The following is a 19972-nucleotide window of genomic DNA, read 5'->3' on the forward strand; positions in this document are numbered from 1 at the left end:
TGCCCATGTGTCAGGGGGCTGGATCTGCTCCCTGCTCTCGTTGCCCTGGGGAAGTTTCTGGTGTCCCCTGGCCTGTGGGGCTGTTTGGTTGCCTTGGGCACAGCTGGCCCTTGTGTGGGTCCCCCCCCACGGTGGGGGTTGGTGTTGCTGGGTCAGGCCCCGCCGGCTCCATTGTCAGCCCGGTGCCAGCGGGGGGGACACAGCGGGTTTGGGGCCCCCCGGGAGTGCCGGGGGTGGGTGTGGAGCCCGGGAGCTGCCGAGTGTGGAGGGTGGAGTAGGGTGATGGCGGAGCTGGGGGACCCCCGGCAGCCTGGAGGGGGGAGCACGGAGAGGGAGGAGCTCCGGGACCCCCGGGAGCCTGAAATAGGGGGTGCAGAGAAAGGGAAGCCTGAACAGTGGGGACCCCTGGGATCCCTGGGACAACAAAGTGGAGAACCTGGAGAGGGGGAATATCAGGGAATGTGGCACCTGAAAGCGAGTCAGAGGAGAAGGGAACCTTGGGACCCCCAAAACTTCCAACATCCCAGACAGGGGAGACTCTCTGTACCCCATAGGGGGGAAACCAGAGAGGGGTAACTTCTGGGAGAGATGTTTTGGGCTAATCTTCATATTTTGGAATATTTTTTACCTGAGTCTCAACTTTTTGCAGTTTGGGGGGGGTAAAAGTCGTCTTGCTATTTCTGATGGGTTTTTTTCCTGAATCTTGGTGGTTTGGGTTTCTTTAGGCTGAATCTTAGTGTTTTGGAGGTTTTTATGGTCACAGGATGCCCGGTGAGTTCTAGAGATGGACTTGGGCAGGAGGAACCCCCAAGCCAACACGCTCAGCCCTTGTTTTCCCCCCATCAGGATTTGTCCTTCCCAAAGCTTGGGCGGATGGAGGAGGAGGCTGCGAGGAAGAGGAAGATGCCTTGGGCCCCCCAGGCAGGTGAGGAGGCAGTCAGTGTCCCTTTGGGCGGGTGTTGTGCTGGCTCTGTCAGCCGAGCATGGCCCCGGCTGCAGGACAACCCCGCTGGCGCCGCCGTCCTGCCGGGGCCGGAGTTGGGGGGATGTCCTTGGCCTTCCCTGTGGGCCGGAGGCAAATCCCCTCCCTGTCCTTCTTGCTTCCTGCCCCAGGCCCCGAGCTGAGGACGGAGAGCCCGGAGGACAAATCCCCCCGTGAGACCCTGGTGGGAGAGGCCGTTTTGAAGGGCTCCCCGGCGCAGGAAGGCAGCGGGGAGGAAAAGGGCCGGAGATCCCCCCGCAGGAGGGGCTCCAAAGCCAGCCCAGGGTGCTCTGAGGAGGAAAGAGCCAGCCTGTGCTGGGAAGGCGGCCGGAGCTTGAGGGGGAGCTCTGACCTGGTGGTCCCTGAGCAGCCTCCCAGCAGGGAGAAGCCTTTCAGGTGCTTGGAATGTGGAAACAGCTTCAGGAAGAGCACCCAGCTCCTCACCCACCAGCACATCCACACTGGGGAATGGCCCTTTACATGTGGGGATTGTGGGAAGAGCTTCAATGACAGCTCCACCCTCCGCACCCACCAACGCATCCACACTGGGGAACGGCCCTACACGTGTGGGGAATGTGGGAAGAGCTTCAACCGGAGCTCCAATCTCCGCACCCACCAGCGCATCCACACTGGGGAACGACCGTACAAGTGCTCGGAATGTGGGAAGAGGTTTCAGACCAGCTCACATCTCCTCCTGCACCAGCGGACGCACACGGATGAGAGGCCCTTCCACTGCACTGACTGCGGGAAGGGCTTCAACCGGAACGGCAACCTCGTCACCCACCGGCGCATCCACACCGGGGAGAGGCCCTACAAGTGTGGGGAGTGTGGGAAGAGCTTCCCCCACAGCTCTACCTTGACCTCACACCAACGGACCCACCAGTAAGGGAAGCCCTACCAGTGCCCCGACTGTGGGAAGAGCTTCGGCCGCTGCTTCTACCCCGAATGAACCCCCTGATGTTGAGGCAACCCCTGGACTCCAGTGACTGTCAGTCCATCCCTTTCGACCACAAGGGGCCAGTCCCCTTTCACAGGGGCAGCTTCTTCAAACAGAACCCTTTTTGGAGGGGTGTGTGGAGATTCCTGCCTTGGCTGGGAACCCCCAAGGTCACTGCTGGAGGCTGAGAGCAGAGATCTCCCCCCGAGCGTTGGTCTTGGGGAGTTCCATCCTTCTCTAATTAAGAATTATTGCTTTTGTGCCAGCTTTAGTAGAATTGCTTCAACAATTGCTTTAGTGTAGAGCCCTGTCCTATCTTATCCTGTACTCCTGGTAGTTTTATTGTGTATTTTGTGCACTAATTGTGATGAAGATCTTTTGTCTGATCATTTGTATCTCTAAATAAATTTGTTTCTATCAATAGATCTGATTTGCCATCATTAAAACCTGGGGGACCAAAGTGATTCAGTCACACCTCTGTAATTCCTCTAATCTGAAACTGTTGCCATGATCCAAGGCTGAGATTGGATCCAGCAGCCCCCAGCACACCACAGGAAGTTGGAAGCTCAAGGCCTGCCCCCCCTTTCCTAGCCCCCTTGTACCCAAAGGCCCCCATGGGACTGTGGGACCTGCCAGACTATCCCTCCTTTTCCACCTTTTTCCTGTTCCTCCCACTTTCCCATTGTCCCCTCAATCCCCCATTTCCCCCCTGAACACTTTTGGGGTCCCAACCCCCACTTTTTGTCCCCTCTCCTGTGGGCACTGAAGGAGAAAATGAGGCTGTCCCCCTTTCATTGGGGTTCCTTTGGAAACAGCACCTGGGCTTTGTCTTTTAGTCCACTGGAATTCCCAGCATGGCCCCAAAGCAGTGCCCTGATCCCACACATTGCCCTCCCCTCATGTGCTGGCTGTGTTCAGCCACCAGAGAAAAACACAGGCTGCCATGCAGAGCGTTCCAAGTGGTTTCCACTTTGGCAAACAGCACTCTCTGGATGGAAAACACCAGTCAAGGCCATAACACTCCTTTTGGATCCTCATTAACTGAATGCAACTGCTGCTGCCTTATGTTGTTCCCACAGACATTCTCAGGGTTCCTTTGGTTCCAGGAGGCCCCACATGTCCCAATGGCCCCTTGATTCCATGAGCTTCCCCAGTCTCCAAAGGTTCCTTTAGTTCCATGAGGCCCTGCAGTCCCAAAATGCCCTTTGGATTCTTGGAGTTTTCCCATTGTCCCAGGGTCCCTTGTGCTTCAGAAGGAGCTGCAGTGGGACAGTGGCCCCTTTGTTCCGTGAGCTCTGCAGTGTTCCAGGAATCTTTGGGTTCCAGGAGAGCCTGCAGTTTCACAAGGAGCACTTGAATGCAGGAGGTTCTGCAGGGTCCCAATGGCCCCTGGATTCTGGGAGGTTCAGAAATATCTCAGGGCTGAGAAAACTGGGATTGTTCAGGCTGGAGAAGAGAAGGCTTTGTGCTGACCTGATTGTGGCCTTCCAGTGCCTGAAGGGAGCCAACTAGAAAGATGGAGAGAGACTTTGGACAAGGGCCTGGAGTGACAGGACAAGGGGCAGTGGCTTCACACTGAGAGAGGGAAGGGTTGGAGGAGATAGTAGGAAAGAATTCTTGACTCTGAGGGTGCTGAGATGCTCTTTAAAGCCCCTCCCAAGCCAAAGCATTCCATGATTGTGGGACTGGTGGGTGAGGTGGTGGTTGGAGCCATCTGGGGCACAGGGACCCAAAATGAGGGAGTTTTCCATTGTGGGGGAAGGAAGGAGGGGGCAACAGAACTGACCCCTTGGACACCTGGCAGGCAGGCTTTGGCTGGAAGCTGGTGATGGGGAGCTGAGTGAAGCCCCCACAATGCAGGAGGAAATGGTCAGTGACCTGCTCTGCCAGTGAGACCCCCCCAAGTGCCTGGGCCCACATGGGATGCAGCCAAGAGTCCTGAGGGAGCTGGAGAAAGAGCTGGCCAAGCCACTCTCACTCATTCCCCAGCAGTGCTGCACAACTGCACAAGTCCCAGCTGACTGGCAACAAGCACATGGGATGCCCATCCCCAGGAAGGGCCAAAAGGAGGATCTGGGGAACTCCTGGCCTGTCCCATTGACCTCAGGACCAGGGAAGTCCATGCAGCAGATCCTCCTCAGTGCCATCCCATGGCAGGGGCAGGACAACCAGGGGATCAGGCCCAGCCAGTGTGGGGTTGGGAAAGGCAGGTCCTGCCTGACCAACCTCATCTCTTTCTCTGACAAAGGACCCGCTCAGCAGCTGAGGGAAAGGCTGGGGATGTGTCTCTGTGGAATTCCAGAAGGCCTTTGGCACCATCTCCCCCAGCATCTCCTGCACAAACTGGCTGCTCATGGCTTGCCCGGGGAACTGTTTGCTGGGTGACAAAGTGTCTGATGGCCCAGGGAGTGGTGGGGAATGGAAGGAAATCCAGGTGTGGCCGATCACTAGTGGGGTTCCCAAGGGTTCAGGGTTGGGGTTGCTCCTGTTTAACATCGTTGTGGATGATCTGGGCCAGGGGATCGAGTGCCCCCTCAGGAAATTCATGGACAACACCACGTTGGGTGTGAGTGTGGATGTGCTGGAGGGCAGGAAGGCTCTGCAGAGGGATCTGGACAGGCTGGATCAATAAGGCCAAGTGTCAGGGCCTGCACTTGGGTCCCAACAACCCCCTGGAACGCTCCAGGCTGGGGGCAGAGGGGCTGGAGAGCTGCTCAGCAGGAAGGGACTTGGGGGTGCTGCTTGACAGGGGCTGGATATGAGGCAGAGTGTGCCCAGGGGGGCAAGAAGGCCAAGGGCATCGTGGCCTTTGTGGAGAAGAGTGTGGCCAGCAGGAGCAGAGAACTGATTGCCCCTCTGTGCTGGGCAGTGGGGAGGCCCCACCTGGAGTGCTGTGTCCAGTTCTGGCCCCTCAGTGCCAAAAGGCCCTTGAGGGGCTGGAGCGTGTCCAGAGAAGGGAACGGAGCTGGGGAAGGCTCTGGAAAACATTTCTGCTGAGGGACGGCTGAGGGAACTGGGCTTGTTGAGTCTGGCGAGGGGGAGGCTCAGGGGGGACTCATTGCTCTCTGTAATGACCTGAAAGGAGGTTTTAGTGGGGTGGGGATTGGTCTCTTCTGCCAAGGCTACAGTGAAAGGTTGTGAGGGAATGGCCTTTAATTGTGTTGATCAAGGTTCATACTAAATATTAAAGAACCCTTTTTCCCCTGAGAGAGTGCTCAGGCATTGGAACAAGTAGCCCAGGGAGGTGGTGCAGTCTCTGGAAGGGTTCAGGTGTGTGGTGGGTTGACTTTGGCTGGACACCAGGTGCCCTCCCAGTCGCTCTATCACTCCCCTTCCCAGCGGGACAGTGGAGAGGGTAAGGTGGGAAAAAAAACAACTGGTGGGTTGAGATAAGGCAGTTTATTTAAAGCCAAAGACAGCAGGGTTTGTTCTCTGCTTCCCATGAGCAGCCATGGTCGGCCACTCCCGAGGAGCAGGGCTTGGGTCCGCGGGACGGTTCCTCAGCAGGCAGCCATCAGACAATGAATGCCCCCCTCCTGCTCCCTGCCTCAGCTTTTAGAGCTGAGCTGACCTCCCATGGGCTGCAATGTCCCTTGGGTCAGTTGGGCTCAGCTGGCCTACTTGGGTCCCCTGCCAGGCTCTTGCCCTCAGCTAAGGAAGGAATGTCCCAGTGTTGGTGCTGTGCTCAGCAGTGGCCAAAACACTGGGGTGTTCTCAACCTCCTTCCAGCTGCCAATGCCAAGCCCAGCCCTGGGAGGGCTGCTGTGGGGAACTGAACTGCAGCTCAGCCAGACCCAACACACCTGGGCTGCACTTTTGGCCCCTGTCACAGATGGTGACACATTGGTTTGTCTTCACTCCCAGGAGACCTCTACCAATTCCAGGGCCTTTTCAAAGGGACATTCCAAAGAAGTATTGCTCCTCCCCTGGAGCTTCACTACCACTGCTCTGCCTGTTAAATGGTAGATTGAGTTTCCCTCACCTCTCATATCTTCACACCTGTCCTGACACAAGGACCATCTCTACACTCATCTTCTCACACAGACTGTCCAGACAAAGGCCCTTCCCAGTTTTCTCCTCTCCTCCCTCTTTCTCCACTCACATCCCTCTCGCCTGTGCATGTGATAAGGGAGGGAAAAGCTTGTTTGTCTTCAGGAGTCTGATTGTCTCCTTAGCAAGCTCCTGAATTATGTTTCTATCAATCTTTTTGTATCAACCTGTGAAAAACCTCTCTGCTAACACTGTCTCTGATAGAAATGTGACATCATTAGGGGGAGCTTGTACTGAGCATGTGGTTACAGGTGTTTTGATGTTTAGGGAGGTTGTTCATGCTTTACATTTCTTTTCTCATAAATAGGACAACTTTTTCTGGGCCTGTGTGCAAGCAGATCTCTAAGAGGAGCAGGTGGGAGATGGTGCCATGGGGCTGGAACATCCAGCTGCAGAGCTGAGAGGTAAAGTCTAATGCAAGAAGGGTGATGTCAGTCCAAGATGGGCCATGTCAGAACTGGTGAGGTTGGGGGCTGAGGAGAAAGGTTGATCATGCAGGGTCAGTGTGGATCTCCTGAGGAGACACTCAGCATCAAGATCACTTGGAGAACACTTCTATCACCTCTTCTTTGAACTAAAAAATAGCCATCATTGAATTAAAACAAAAAAAGTACAAACTTTAAAGACTTGCTTTGAAATTGCCTGGAAGACAATTAAAGGAAGACAAAGAGATCCTGAGGGATTTCTGCATTTTAATGAGCCCCACGGTGTGTTTGCAGCCCAGCCCATGGTCCTGAGGTGCTGAGAGAAGATTGAAGCAGCTGCTGAAGAAGTCAGAAGCCAAACTCCAAGTGCCTTGAAGCATTGCTGGGCCCCACTGAGGGCAGGCACTGCCAAAGCCTCCCCAGGGACTCCTTGGAGCAGCTCCTTGGAGGCCAGGAGTGCAGGCAGACAAAGGCTCTGGGCAGGCCCCTGCAATGCTGAGCAAAGCCTGCCTTGGTTTTGTGGAGCACAAAGGCCAAGGCCTGAGCCCCAGGCCCTGGCCCAGCAGATCCTGTCCCTCCCGGCTGGCTCAGGGCTGTTTGGGGGGCACTGGGATGGGAGGGGGAGGAACAACAAAGGCCCAAAACTGGGCAACCCCTGCCAGGCTCCTGAGGGAGGGGCGAGGCAGAAACCAAGGGCAGAACCTGCCAGGCAAGTTGCTTGTGGTGGCCTGAGTGGCAGAGGCAGCTGCCAGAGGCAAGGGGACAAAGGCCTGGGTGCCTTTGGGCCTTGCAGCCCTGCCAGAGCCCTTGGCCATCTCTCCTGCAGGCTGTCCTGCCCTGGCCCTGCTGCTGCTCTGGCCTTGCAGGCTGCACACACCCCTCCTGCTTTCCCACCCCCTCCCAGCAGCATTTCTAGACCCTCCCTGATGTCTCTGCACCAGCTCTGGCTGTTCCCTGGAACACAAAGCCATGGGCTGATCCTGACTCCCTCTGGATGACCTCTTTCAGCACAAGGGTCCTCTTTGAGTGACATTTCTTTTTCCTCACCTTCAGTCTGAACCTTCAATGCTACTCTTTGTGGAGATTTCATTCTATTTGCAATATGGAGAAAAGCTCCATCTTGTCAAATCTCCTCTAGTTCCTCTCCAGTTCTTCCTCATTCCTCCAGAATGGGGAACCTCACAGACAGACAGACCAGTTCAGATGTGGTGACCCCAGGGCTGAGTCCAGTTGGGTGACAACTCCCTTGTCTGGGTGCCCACACTTCCCCTAAGGCAGCCCCATGTGCAGTTGGCCTTAAATCAAGGGGCCATTCTGATTCTTTGTAATGTCACGGAATCAAGTGGCACCGTGACACTGCAGGGCCTCATGGAACCAAAGGAATGCAGGGACACTGTGGAATCTCATGGAACCAAGGGACCACTGTGACATGCGGGGTCTCTTTGGAACAAAAGGAACCCTGAGACATCTCAGAACCTCGTGGAACCAAGGGTCCACTGTGCCTCCCCAGAACTCCATGGAATCAAGCAGAGCCGCTGCCTCCCCCCCGCCGCCGCACGGACCGGAGTCGCCGGCTCTGCCCCGCTTGGACATCTCTGGAGTCAGCGTGTTCTTGGGCAGCACAACTGATCTCAGACCAGAGAGTTTCCCACATTTTGCTTTCCCCCTCTTTGCCGTGGATTTGTTTTTTGTTCTTTGTTCATTCAGGAGGAAAAGGGGGAAGGGAAACACGTGTTGATCACCATTTTTATCTGTTTACAAAAGGGAGTTGGGGCAGGGGGGGAGAGAGGAGGCAATTTCTCTCTGCTGATGCTTTGAACTCTTCTGTTGGTATTGCTGGTTTTGCTGTTATATTTCTTGTCAGTAAACTCTTATTTTTTCACTTATACCTCCTTGTATTTTGTTTCCCTGTAGTGGTGGGGAATAAAAGGGGAGTGAGTTCATTTTATTGGAGTTCCCCTCCTAATATGTGTCTTTAAACCAGGGTTTGCTCAAGAACTCCCTGAAATTTGGCATCATTCACAAAGGACTTGAAAATACATTTTGTCTCAATGTACAGAGAGATAATAAAGATGTTCTATAGTGGTGTTCAAGGGCTGGTCACTGAGGGACTTCACCGGGAAATTACTGCCAAGGGGACTTTGTACCATGGATTTAATTTGACACTCTTCATTCAGCCAAATTCCCACCCACCACATCTTCCACTTCTTCAGTCCAGCTCTCACCAGTCTGGCCCTAAGGAGACCACAGGAGACCATGTCAAGGGCCTTGATAAAGTCTGGGCACAAAACATCCCCTTCTTTTCCCTCCCACAGGGGTTCTGCAATCCCTGCCTTGTCCTTCCCATGCCTGGGAATGGCTGCAGGAAGACTTGCCCTATCCCCTTCCCTGCTGAGCCTGAGCAGTCTGGAAGTCTCCCAACCCTGCCCTGTTTGCAGACAGATTCCATGCCTGCCTTTGCCAAGGCCCCAGGAAGCTCTGGAGTGGCTCTGGCCTTTCCAAGGGTTTGGGAGAGGTCTCCCAGTGACACTGCGGAGCCATCTCAAAATAACACTGACACCAAAACCTTTTCCATAGCCCACACTTCCAGAGGAGTGCCCAGGACACAACACAGGTTGTCCTGGTTGTTCTGGAGAATGAGAAGAGATTTCTTCCTCGAGGCCAACCCCTCCAATTGAATTTGAGTGCAGCTGAAAGGTTTCCTCAGCATTTTCCCTGGTGCCTCCCTGCCCTGAAGGTTTCTGGCCCTCAGGCTGGAGCTGAGGGGGTTGGGCAGGTGCCTGAGGAGGGGGGAGAACAAGGGCTGTGTCCAACTGTGCCAGGAGGGCTGTGCTGGGCAAGGATGAGGAGGCTGCAGAAAACAGTGGCACTGGGGAGGTGAGAGGAGCAGCTGGAGAGACCTTGTGCCTGCCCACGCTGGGCAGGAGCTGCCCCAGGATGGCAGCTCTGAAGCACTCCCAGGATGTCCCTGTGAACAGGAGGGGAAGACTGGATCTGAAAATGAAACCTGGAAAGCAGAGAGCAGGAGTGTCATGGTGACACTGCAGGAGAGTTCCAGCCCTGGAGCAAGGTCACACAAGAAGTGAGCCAGTACATGCACTGCTCTCAGAAAATCCCACAGCATCCTGGAGATGCTGTAAGAGAGCCCAGCTCTGCTTCACAAGTTCCCAGGGCCTGTCCCTGCCTGTGCTCCAAGGGCTTCCAGTCCACAGGACTGTGCTCAGAGAGCACTCAGGCCTTACAGCGAGAAAGGGGCTCAGGAGGACAGTGTGGAAGTGGCAAGAGAGCAGCTCTGCAAAGACCAAGCCCTGCTGCTCCCTGGCAGTGCTGCTGGGCTGGGAGTATTGTCCCCTTCCTGTTTGCAAATACCCCCTGTCCTGCAGTGTGCTGTCCTTTGGGAACATTTAAGAAGAAGGGTCTTGGACAAAGAAGGCACTGCAGGGTCCTTTATTTTGTTTGAATAGTCAGAGTACAATTCATCATTTTTACATCTCTGGGTCAAATTCAATGGGTAGATACTGAATTAGAAGGCAGATGCATAATAATATTTCATTGCACAGAAAATTATTGCAAGAACCCAATGACCTCTATGAGAAACCTGACCAGGAAGGCTGGGCCATTAAGGAGTCCCATTCTGAATGCTACATAGCAGAAACCCGGCACTTTATTGCTCCTGAAAAGCATCCAGTCATCATTTTTCTCAGGGCATCCTTGAGCTCCTGGTTCCTGAAGCTGTAGATGGAGGGGTTCAGTGCTGGAGGCACCACTGAGTACAGAACTGATAGTGCCAAATCCAGGGATGGGGAGAAGATGGAGGGAGGCTTCAGGTAGGCAAATGTGCCAGTGCTGACAAACAGGGAGACGACGGCCAGGTGAGGGAGGCAGGTGGAAAAGGCTTTGTGCTGTCCCTGCTGAGAGGGGATCCTCAGCACAGCCCTGAAGATCTGCACATAGGAGAACACAATGAAAATGAAACAACCAAATCCTAAACAGACAGTAACCCCAATGAGCCCAATTTCCCTGAGGTAGCCTGAGTGTGAGCAGGAGAGCTTGAGGATGTGTGGGAGTTCACAGAAGAACTGGCCCAGGGCATTGTCCTGGCACAGGGGCAGAGAAAATGTATTGGCTGTGTGCAGCAGAGAATTGAGAAAGCCAGTGGCCCAGGCAGCTGCTGCCATGTGGGCACAAGCTCTGCTGCCCAGGAGGGTCCCGTAGTGCAGGGGTTTGCAGATGGCAACGTAGCGGTCGTAGCACATGATGGTGAGGAGGGAAAACTCTGCTGAGATGAAGAAATAAAAGAAAAAGAGCTGTGCAGCACATCCTGTGTAGGAGATGGTTTTGGTGTCCTGGAGGGAATTGTACATGGCTTTGGGGACAGTGGTGCAGATGGATCCCAGGTCTGTGAGGGAGAGGTTGAGCAGGAAGAAGCCCATGGGGGTGTGCAGGTGGTGGTCACAGGCTACGGCGCTGAGGATGAGGCCGTTGGCCAGGAGGGCAGCCAGGGAGATGGCCAGGAAGAGCCAGAAGTGCAGGAGCTGCAGCTCCCGCCTGTCTGCAAATGCCAGGAGGAGGAACTGGGGCAAGGAGCTGCTGTTGGGCATTTGCTGCCTCTGGTTATTGTTTTCTGTTGAGGAGAAAAAAGGCAGAACTGAATTAGGCCAGACTCAATTAGCAAAACATCTTGCATGTCTCCTAGCAATTCAGCATTCAGGGCCTCTTTTCAGGAAGATCTCTCTGCATCCCTTTCCCTGAGCTCTGGGTTTTGCAGGCTGAAGGGGGCACTGAGAGCAGGGACCCTGGAATGGGCTCCTGAGGAATCCTTCTTGCTGTGCAGTGAGAGGCAACTTGGAGCAGAGGGTGATCTCCAATTAAATGCACTTGTGATGTATCAAAGTGTTTCCAGAACTGCTGGTCAAAGTTTGCCCAAGGGCAGAACAGAGGGAGGGGATTTGGGGGACTTGATTTTGTTCCAGTTCCTCTTGCCAGGAGTGAGTTTGGATGGCTGAAATTTCTGACATTTCTAATGTGCTCCAAGTGAAATCTTGTGAGTCCTGAGAGGCAAAGGGATGGTCTCTTGGTGCAGAGACAAGCGCTGGCCTTCTTTCCTGTTCACAGCTGCCCCTGGCTGGCAGCTTGGAGCTGAAGGGGGATCAAACTTAGGAATTCCCTTAAGAAAGGAACAAGGCACTTCTGGGAGCAGAGGAATCCTGGTTCAAAGAGCACATTGACAGAATCCTTGCCTTTCCTCAGGATGCCTGATTAGGATCTCATCTTTCTCCTCCCAGACTGCCACACACAGGGATCATTGCAGCTCCCACGTACGGCTGCCCAGAGCATTTCCATGGATTTAGCACTGAGGAGTTTTATCCATGGGGATCTTGTGCAGCACAGAGATACTATGGCAGAGCTGTGCCCTTCTGGAGGGCACCTGCAGCCCTGCAGGACACCCAGGCAAACAGCTGAAGCCCCTGAAGGTGCCTGGAGGGCACTTGGGCACTTGGCTGCCACAGACACATCCCCACAGCAGCACCCAAAGGGGTTGTGTCTGGACAGGAATCTGCCACCTCACAGTGGCTCAGAAAAGCGAATGGTGAGAACAAGGAGAGCCCAGGCAGCAGGGGATGGCAGTGAAATGCCACAGTGCTGCTGCCAAGGGAGGAGGGACACAAAGAGACAGCTGGAAATCAGGGCCCTGTCCTTGCCTGGGCTCTGGCTGCTGCAGGGCAATGCACAGCCCAGCCCCCGTGGGCCTGAGGGCACAGGCTCTGCTTAGGCTGGGAAAGGAGCCCAGGCAGGAGCTGCTCAGGGAAGGGGTCTGTGCCACAGGGACAGCAGGGAGGGGCCCACATCCCCCTGCCCAGCCCTTGTGGCAGCAGCTGCCTCTCCCTGCCTGCCTGTCTCTGGGTGAGGAGCTGTTCCTGCCAGCAGCCCCTCCCTGTGCCCAGCTCAGCTCCCTGCCAGTGCTGCCAGAGCCATCCCCAGCCCAGTGCCCAGGGGCAGCTCTGCCTGGGCAGGGGCTGCAGAGCAGATCCCAGACAGCCTGTGGTGGCTGGGAAGGGGGAGGTGTTCTGGGGGGATGTGCTTCCTGAGAAGGGCCCCTGGAAATGGCAGGAGGTGGAGCTGAAGCTGGGAAGATCCCTGAGCCTGCAGCTGAAGGGCCCTGCCCAGCCCTGCCCTGCCCTGAGGGGTCACTCCTTCCACCCACCCCTTCTCCCTGTAGGGTTGTGGCAGCTCCTTGGCCGGGCTAAGAGCTGACCCTGGCAGGCAGCAGAGTCCCTGCCCCAGCACACAGAGCCCTGGGGGCAGGACCCTGCTCTGCACCACAGCCCTGGGCACCCCTGGCTGCACCCCCACCTTCCCACCCCACAGCCAGCCCTGCCACAGGGAACCTTCTGGCCCTGGGCCTCTGATGGGGCAGCAGCAAGTCCTGCTCTGCAGCAGCTTCTCCTGCTGCACCCCAGCAAATCCAGCAGAGCCATCCTGACAGCTCCTGCCACTGCTGCCATTTGGCAGCTGGGAGAGGCACTTGCAGGAACTCACCTGCACTGCTCTGCAGCCACAGCCTGACCGTGGCAAAGGGCTGGCAAGGTTCCTGCCCTGAGCAGCTCTGCCCTGTCCTCCCACCCCAGGATCCCTTGAAACTCCTACTCCCTTCTCCTCTCTGCCCTTGCTGCCTGCAGCTCCTGCCCTGCTCTGCCATATGGCCACTTCCTCTGCAGTGCAGCAACTGGGAGAGTGCTGCTGAAAGATCCTAGAAACTGTGGGATGTGGCAGCTTTAGGAGATCCCTCCAAGAAGGTAAGTTTAATATTTCTACAGCCAGAGAATTCTTCATTCAAATCCTGGGAAGGTTTCTCATGTAGTGAGAGCTCAGTCACCTCCCAGCCCAGGCTGCCTCTCATCTCTGTCCTTTCTCTCCTGTGCCCTGGGTGCTGCAGGCAGTGCCCTCAGCCTTGCTGGGCTGTGCAGAGGAGCTGCTCCTGGGCAGAGCTGTCTTTTTGAAGCTCTTCTTGCTTGCCAGGAGCTCCCTGTGTGCCAGGAGCCCGGCCCAGCTCAGCAGCACAGCAACAGCCCCAGGCATTTCATGACCCTCAGGGGATGTTGATGTTGTTTACATGAGACTCAGTCCCTGAGAGGAAGTTCAAACAACTTCTCAAGAAGTCAAAGTGAGATTCAAACACGAAAATTTCTCGTAGTGCTAATGAGTCTCACTGTGGGACACAACTGAGAAGGTGTCCCCAGGTTCCAGTTAGAGCAGAAAACTGCAGACAGTGATGACAAGGATGAAGAAGAAAGGGGAAGGTGGCTCTGATGCTGAACAAACCTTGACTTGTTTCCTTAAGCCAAAGGGCCAAACCCTGACCCCCAGCCCCTGGGAAGGGACATCCTGTCCCTGCCACATTCCTCAGGGCTCTTCCTGGGGCACTGGGATGTGGGATGTGCAGTGCCAAGGGCAGGACCATGGGGTGGCACCTGCCAGGCTGCTGAGCAGGGACAAGGAGGCCATGAGGCCCCAGGGCTGCAAGGGCCACTCCCCTCCTCCTGGCATCAGGGGCACAGACAGCAGCCCTGGCCAAAGGCCTGCAGAAGGTGGCTCTGTCAGGGCCTTTCAGCTTCTCCCCATCCCTGTCTCCTCTCCAGCCCAGGCTGTCCTACGGTGTCCATGCCCTGCCCCTTTCCCTGCAGGCTGTCGTCATCCCCCCGGCTGCCCCACCTGGCTGGCACCTTCCTGCACTGACATCTCTGCGTCCTCCCTGGCTCTTCCTGCACACACAAAGCCTTGGGCTCATCCAGACTCCTCCTGGGTGACGTGTTCTAGCAAAGCATTTTCCATGGAGTGAAATTCCTTTTTCCTCACATCCACTTGGGACCTCCCCAGCTGCACTTGACATTAATTCTTTCTTTCTCATGCTCCTTTCTGCTCTGACAATTAGATCCACCATCTCTAAATCCTTCCTTCAAGCCCTCTCAGGGCTATCCTGTGCTGTCCTCAGTCTCCACACCATTGAGGCCACAGCTCCTTAGCCCCTCTCTAGTGCTCATGTGCTTGAGACCTTTAAAGCCCATCTTGGGAGATCTCTGGACACTCACTAATGTTTTTGCAGAAGAAAATATCGTGCTCATAGTCTAAGGAAATCACAGTTGCCATGACAACCAGCATGCATTCTCATTGCCACAGTCAGTTACCATGGCAACCGTAATACATTATCATTGCTATGGTCGGTTACCATGGCAACCATAATACATTCCCATTGCTACTGTCAGTTACTGTGGCAAACAGCATACTTCCCACTGCTACGGTCAGTCACCATTGCACCGTAATACTTCCCACTGGTACAGTCAGTGACCATGGCAACCATCATACATTCCCATTGCTATGGTGAGTTACCATGGAAACCATCACACAGTGACATTGATACGGTCGGTTACCATGGCAACCATCATACATTCCCACTGCTATGGTCAGTTACCATGGCAAACAGCATATATTCTCATTGCCACGGTCAGTTACCACAGCAACTACCATACATTCCCATTGCTAAGGTCAGTTACCATGGCAACCATCAGACATTCCCATTCCTACAGTCAGTTACCGTGGCAATGATCATACTTTCCCACTGTTATGGTAAGTTACCATGGCAACCATCATATATTGCCATTTGTACAGGCAGTTACCATGGTAACCATCATACATTCCCTTTTCTACAGTCAGTTACTACAGCCAACCATCATACTTCACACTGGTACAATCAGTTACCATGGCAACCGTCACACATTCCCATTTCTATGGTCAGTTACCATGACAAACATCACACATTCCCACTGCTACACTCAGCTACCATGGCAACCATCACACATTCCTGTTGCTATGGTCAGTTACCATGGCAACCATCATACATTCCCGTTACCACAGTCAGTTACCATGGCAAGAAACATACTTCCCACTGCTACATTCAGTTACCATGGCAACCGGCATACATTACAATTGCCAAGGCCGTTACCATGGCAACCAGCATACATTCCCATTGCTATGGTCGGTTACCATGGTAACCAGCATACATTCCCATTGCTATGGTTGGTTACCATGGCAACCATCAGACATTTCCATTGTTATGGGCAGTTACCATGGAAAACAGCATACATTCTCATCGCTACAGTCGGTTACCATGGCAACCATCATACTTCCCACAGGTACAGTCAGTTACCAATGGCAACCAGCATATATTCCCATTGCTACAGTTAGTTACCATGGCAACCATAATACATTCCCATTCCTACTGTCAGTTACCATGGCAACCATAATACATTGCCATTTCCACAGTCAGTTACCCTGGCAACCACCATACATCCCAACTGTTACAGTCGGTTACCATGGCAACCACCATACATTCCCTTTGCTATGGTCGGTTACCATGGCAACCATCACAAATCCCCATTGCTGTGGTTGGCTACCATGGCAACCATCATATGGTCCACTGCTACAATCAGTTGCCATGGCAACCATCATACAGCCACGTTGCTATGATCAGTTAGCATGGCAACCATGTGAATTCCAGTTTCTATGGTCAGTTACCATGGCAACCATCATACAGTCATCTTGCTACAGTCGGTTACCATGGCAACATCATACAGTCCTGTTCCTACTGTCAGTTACCATGGAACCATCATACATTCCCATTGCTACAGTCGGTTACCATGACAACTATCATACAGTCCCATTGTTATCGTCAGTTACCATGACAACCAGCACACATTCCCATTGCTACAGTCAGTTATCATGGCAATCATCATACTTCCCACTGCTGTGGTCAGTTACTATGGCAACCAGCATACATTCCCATTCCCACGGTCAGTTACCATAAGAACCACCATACATTCCCATTGCTACAGTCGGTTACCATGGCAACCATCATACATTAGCATTGCTATAGTCAGTTACCATGGAAAGCATCATACAGTCGCGTTGCTATGATTGTTTACCATGGCAACTAACATACATTCTCATTGCTACGGTCAGTTCCCATGGAAAACATCATACATTCCCGTTGCTACAGTCAGTTACCACGGCAAACAACATACTTCCTACTGGTACAGGCCGTTACCATGGCAACCACAATACTTTGTTGTTTCTATGGTCACTTACTGTGGCAACCATCACACATTCCTGTTGCTACAGTCAGTTACCGTGGCAATCATCATACTTCCAGTTGCTACAGTCAGTTTACCATGGCAACCATGACACATTTCCATTGCTACGGTCAGTTACCATGGCGATCATCATACTTCCCACTGCTATGGTCAGTTACCATGGCAACCATCATACATTCCCATTGCTACGGTTGGTTACAACGGCAAGCATCAATCATTTCCGTTGCTACAGTCACCATGGCAACCATCACACATTTCCATTGCTACAGTTTGTTACCATGGCAACCAACCATCATATATTCACATTGCTATGCTCGATTACCATGGCAACCATCATAAAGTCACATTCCTATGGTCGGTTACCATGGCAACAAGCATACATTGCAGTTGCTACAGTCAGTTACCATGGCAACCAGCATACATTCCCATTACTATGGTCAGTTACCACAGGAACCATCATACTTCCCACTGGTACAGTCAGTTATCATGGCAACCATCATACATTCTCATTGCTACTATCAGTTACCATGGGAACCATCATACCTCTCACTGGTACAGTCAAATACCATGGCAACCATCATATATTGCTGTTCCCATGGTCAGTTACCATGGCAACCATCACACATTCCCATTGCTATGGGTCGGTTACCATGGAAACCAGCATACAGTTCCATTGATACAGTCAGTTACCATGGCAACCATCAGACATTTCCATTGCTATGGGCAGTTAACATGGCAACCAGCATACATTCCTGTTGCTACGGTCGGTTACCATGGCAACCATAATACATTCTTATTGCTATAGTCAGTTACCATGGCAACCAGCATACATTCCCATAGCTACAGTCAGTTACTATGGTAATCTTTTAGTTCCTCTTGGACAGAAGCAGATGCAGATGAACCTCCCTGTCGTCCACCAACCTGGCAGCTGTGCTCTAAAGGCCTGTGTCCCAAGGGGTGTCTTCACCAAGACCCTGCACAAACCTCTGGGACTCTTTGCATCCTGTCATGGTGCCTTTCCAGTGAATTCCAGGGTTATCAAAGCCAACTTGAATGGGATCTTTGTCTCACTCCACAAGGTCACCCAAACCACTCTCTCCTCTCACCCTCACCCACAAAAGTTCACCCAGTTTGTTCATCCCCTAGAGCAGCTGCACAGGTCCAAGAAGCTCCTTCCTGCTGAGGACACCTCTCTCCTGCTCTTTCTCTCCTGTGTCTCCTTGGCCTTCTCTCCCAACCCATCACAGCCCTGCAACCTGGGAACTGTCTCAGCAGGCCTGGGCTGTTATTGCCTGCAAGTGGAATGAAGAGAGACTTGGGGCTGCAGCTCCTCCTTCTGTGCCCCACACGCAGGGCATTGGGGCCTGTCTGGCTGCAGCCCCTCAGCGGGGGCACCGGGGTAAGAACAGACTTGCAGTGGGGAAAGCTGCTCTGAAAGCCCCGAGAGCTGGGGTGTGCAGAGGCTTTGCTGACAATGGCCTTGGGGGTGGACGCGCTGGGACTCAGGTCCAGGAGGAAAATCACAGACCTGATCCCTGAGGAGATCAGCACATGCTGCTGAAATGCTGGGGGAGAGAAGAGCCAGCAGAGGGAGGAAACAAGTGTGGACAGCCTGGGCTGATGTGCTTTGGAATCGTGCCTGGCCCGGCCTTGGCTGGGCAGAGAAGGGACAGCCTTTGTGTCCCTGCAGGGCTGGGATTCACTCCCTGCCCCAAAGGCCCCCAATGTGCCTGAGAAGCCCTGGGTGGTGCCTCTCACAGAACTGACTCCATTTGGTCATCTGAACACCTCTAGGGGCTTCCCTGGACAGAAGGAACAGTGACAGGTTCCCCTGTCCTACATGTGGGCACCTTCTGCCACTGAAGTTGGCCAAAGCAATGTCCCAGCAGTCTCCAAGAAGATCCCACAGCTGCTGCCCTGTCCCTAGGAACTGCTCCACTGGAGCCTGCAGTTCCTAGCAGGAATGTCGGTCACCTCTGGCCCCTCAGAAGGAACCAGGGCTTTGTGTCCCAGCAGGTCACTCCTGGCTTTGGTCTTCATTCATTGCCATGGGAGCTGGGACAAGGAGTCACCTGCAGGTGCCTGTTTTGGGCCCACTGAAGTGGGGCAGGAGGAATCCCAGCCCATGGGGGTTGTGGAGGGAGCTGAGTGTCCTTCTGGCCCCAGGTCTGCAGAGCCACAAGGAGACACCTCTGTTGACTCAACTCTGAGTCCCTTCCCTCAGTGCAGGTGAAGGAGATCCCTCCTGGGCACTGTCTGGGTTTCCTGTCTAATGATGGGACATGAAAAGGGGACTCTTGAAGTTAACTCTGTGTCTGTTTGGGGAAATGACAGTGCTGAAAGAAGTGTCTGTGCCCATCTGAGAGAAGGAACATGATTATTTCCTTCAGCTGTGTGCCAGCAGGTTCCCCTGGAGACCAAGGGAGAGCTGGAGGGAGCCCAGAGGGGCAGAGCAAGGGCTGCCTGGGGCTGTTGCTGTGCTGCTAAACTGGGCCAGGCTCCTGGCACACAGGGAGCTCCTGGCAAGCAAGAAGAGCTTCAAAGAGACAGCTCTGCTGGTGAGCAGCTCCTCTGCACAGCCCAGCAGGGCTGAGGGCACTGCCTGCAGCACCCAGGGCACAGGAGAGAAGGCAGAGAGATGAGAGGCAGCCTGGGCTGGGAGGTGACTGAGCTCTCACTACAGGAGAAACCTTCCTAGGATTTGAAGCAAGAATTCTCTGGCTGTAGGAAAGTGCAACTTGCCTGGCTGTAGGAAAGTTCAACAAGCTGGCACATCCCACAGCTTCTACGATCTTTCAGCAGGACTCTCCCAATTGCTGCAGTGCAGGGGAAGTGGCCATATGGCAGAGCAGGGCAGGAGCTGCAGGCAGCAAGGGCAGAGAGGAGAAGGGAGCAGGAGGTTCAAAGGATCCTGGGGTGGGAGGACAGGGCAGAGCTGCTCAGGGCAGGAACCTTGCCAGCCCTTTGCCATGGTCAGGCTCTGGCTGCAGAGCAGTGCAGGTGAGTTCCTGCAAGTGCCTCTCCCAGCTGCCAAATGGCAGCAGTGGCAGGAGCTGTCAGGATGGCTCTGCTGGATTTGCTGGGGTGCAGCAGGAGAAGCTCCTGCAGAGCAGGACTTGCTGCTGCCCCATCAGAGGCCCAGGGCCAGAAGGTTCCCTGTGGCAGGGCTGGCTGTGGGGTGGGAAGGTGGGGGTGCAGCCAGGGGTGCCCAGGGCTGTGGTGCAGAGCAGGGTCCTGCCCCCAGGGCTCTGTGTGCTGGGGCAGGGACTCTGCTGCCTGCCAGGGTCAGCCCTCAACTGCAGGGTGTCTGGGATCTGCTCTGCAGCCCCTGCCCAGGCAGAGCTGCCCCTGGGCACTGGGCTGGGGATGGCTCTGGCAGCACTGGCAGGGAGCTGAGCTGGGCACAGGCAGGGGCTGCTGGCAGGAACAG

At 54.3% G+C, this 19972-nt stretch overlaps 1 protein-coding gene across 1 annotated transcript in view; it reads left to right on the forward strand.

The window, feature by feature from the left end:
• The first annotated feature begins 282 nt into the window (after positions 1–282).
• The window catches only part of LOC135404968 (zinc finger protein OZF-like), a 59530-nt gene continuing 39840 nt past the window's right edge, over positions 283–19972 (forward strand). Inside the window, exons 1-2 of the mRNA XM_064639692.1 lie at positions 283–395; positions 1061–1864. Coding sequence (XP_064495762.1) covers positions 283–395; positions 1061–1864 — 917 coding nt within the window. The remainder of the gene's footprint in view (positions 396–1060; positions 1865–19972) is intronic.

The sequence above is a fragment of the Pseudopipra pipra genome, chromosome W, assembly GCF_036250125.1.
Source record: "Pseudopipra pipra isolate bDixPip1 chromosome W, bDixPip1.hap1, whole genome shotgun sequence".
In the NCBI taxonomy this organism is placed as follows: domain Eukaryota; kingdom Metazoa; phylum Chordata; class Aves; order Passeriformes; family Pipridae; genus Pseudopipra; species Pseudopipra pipra.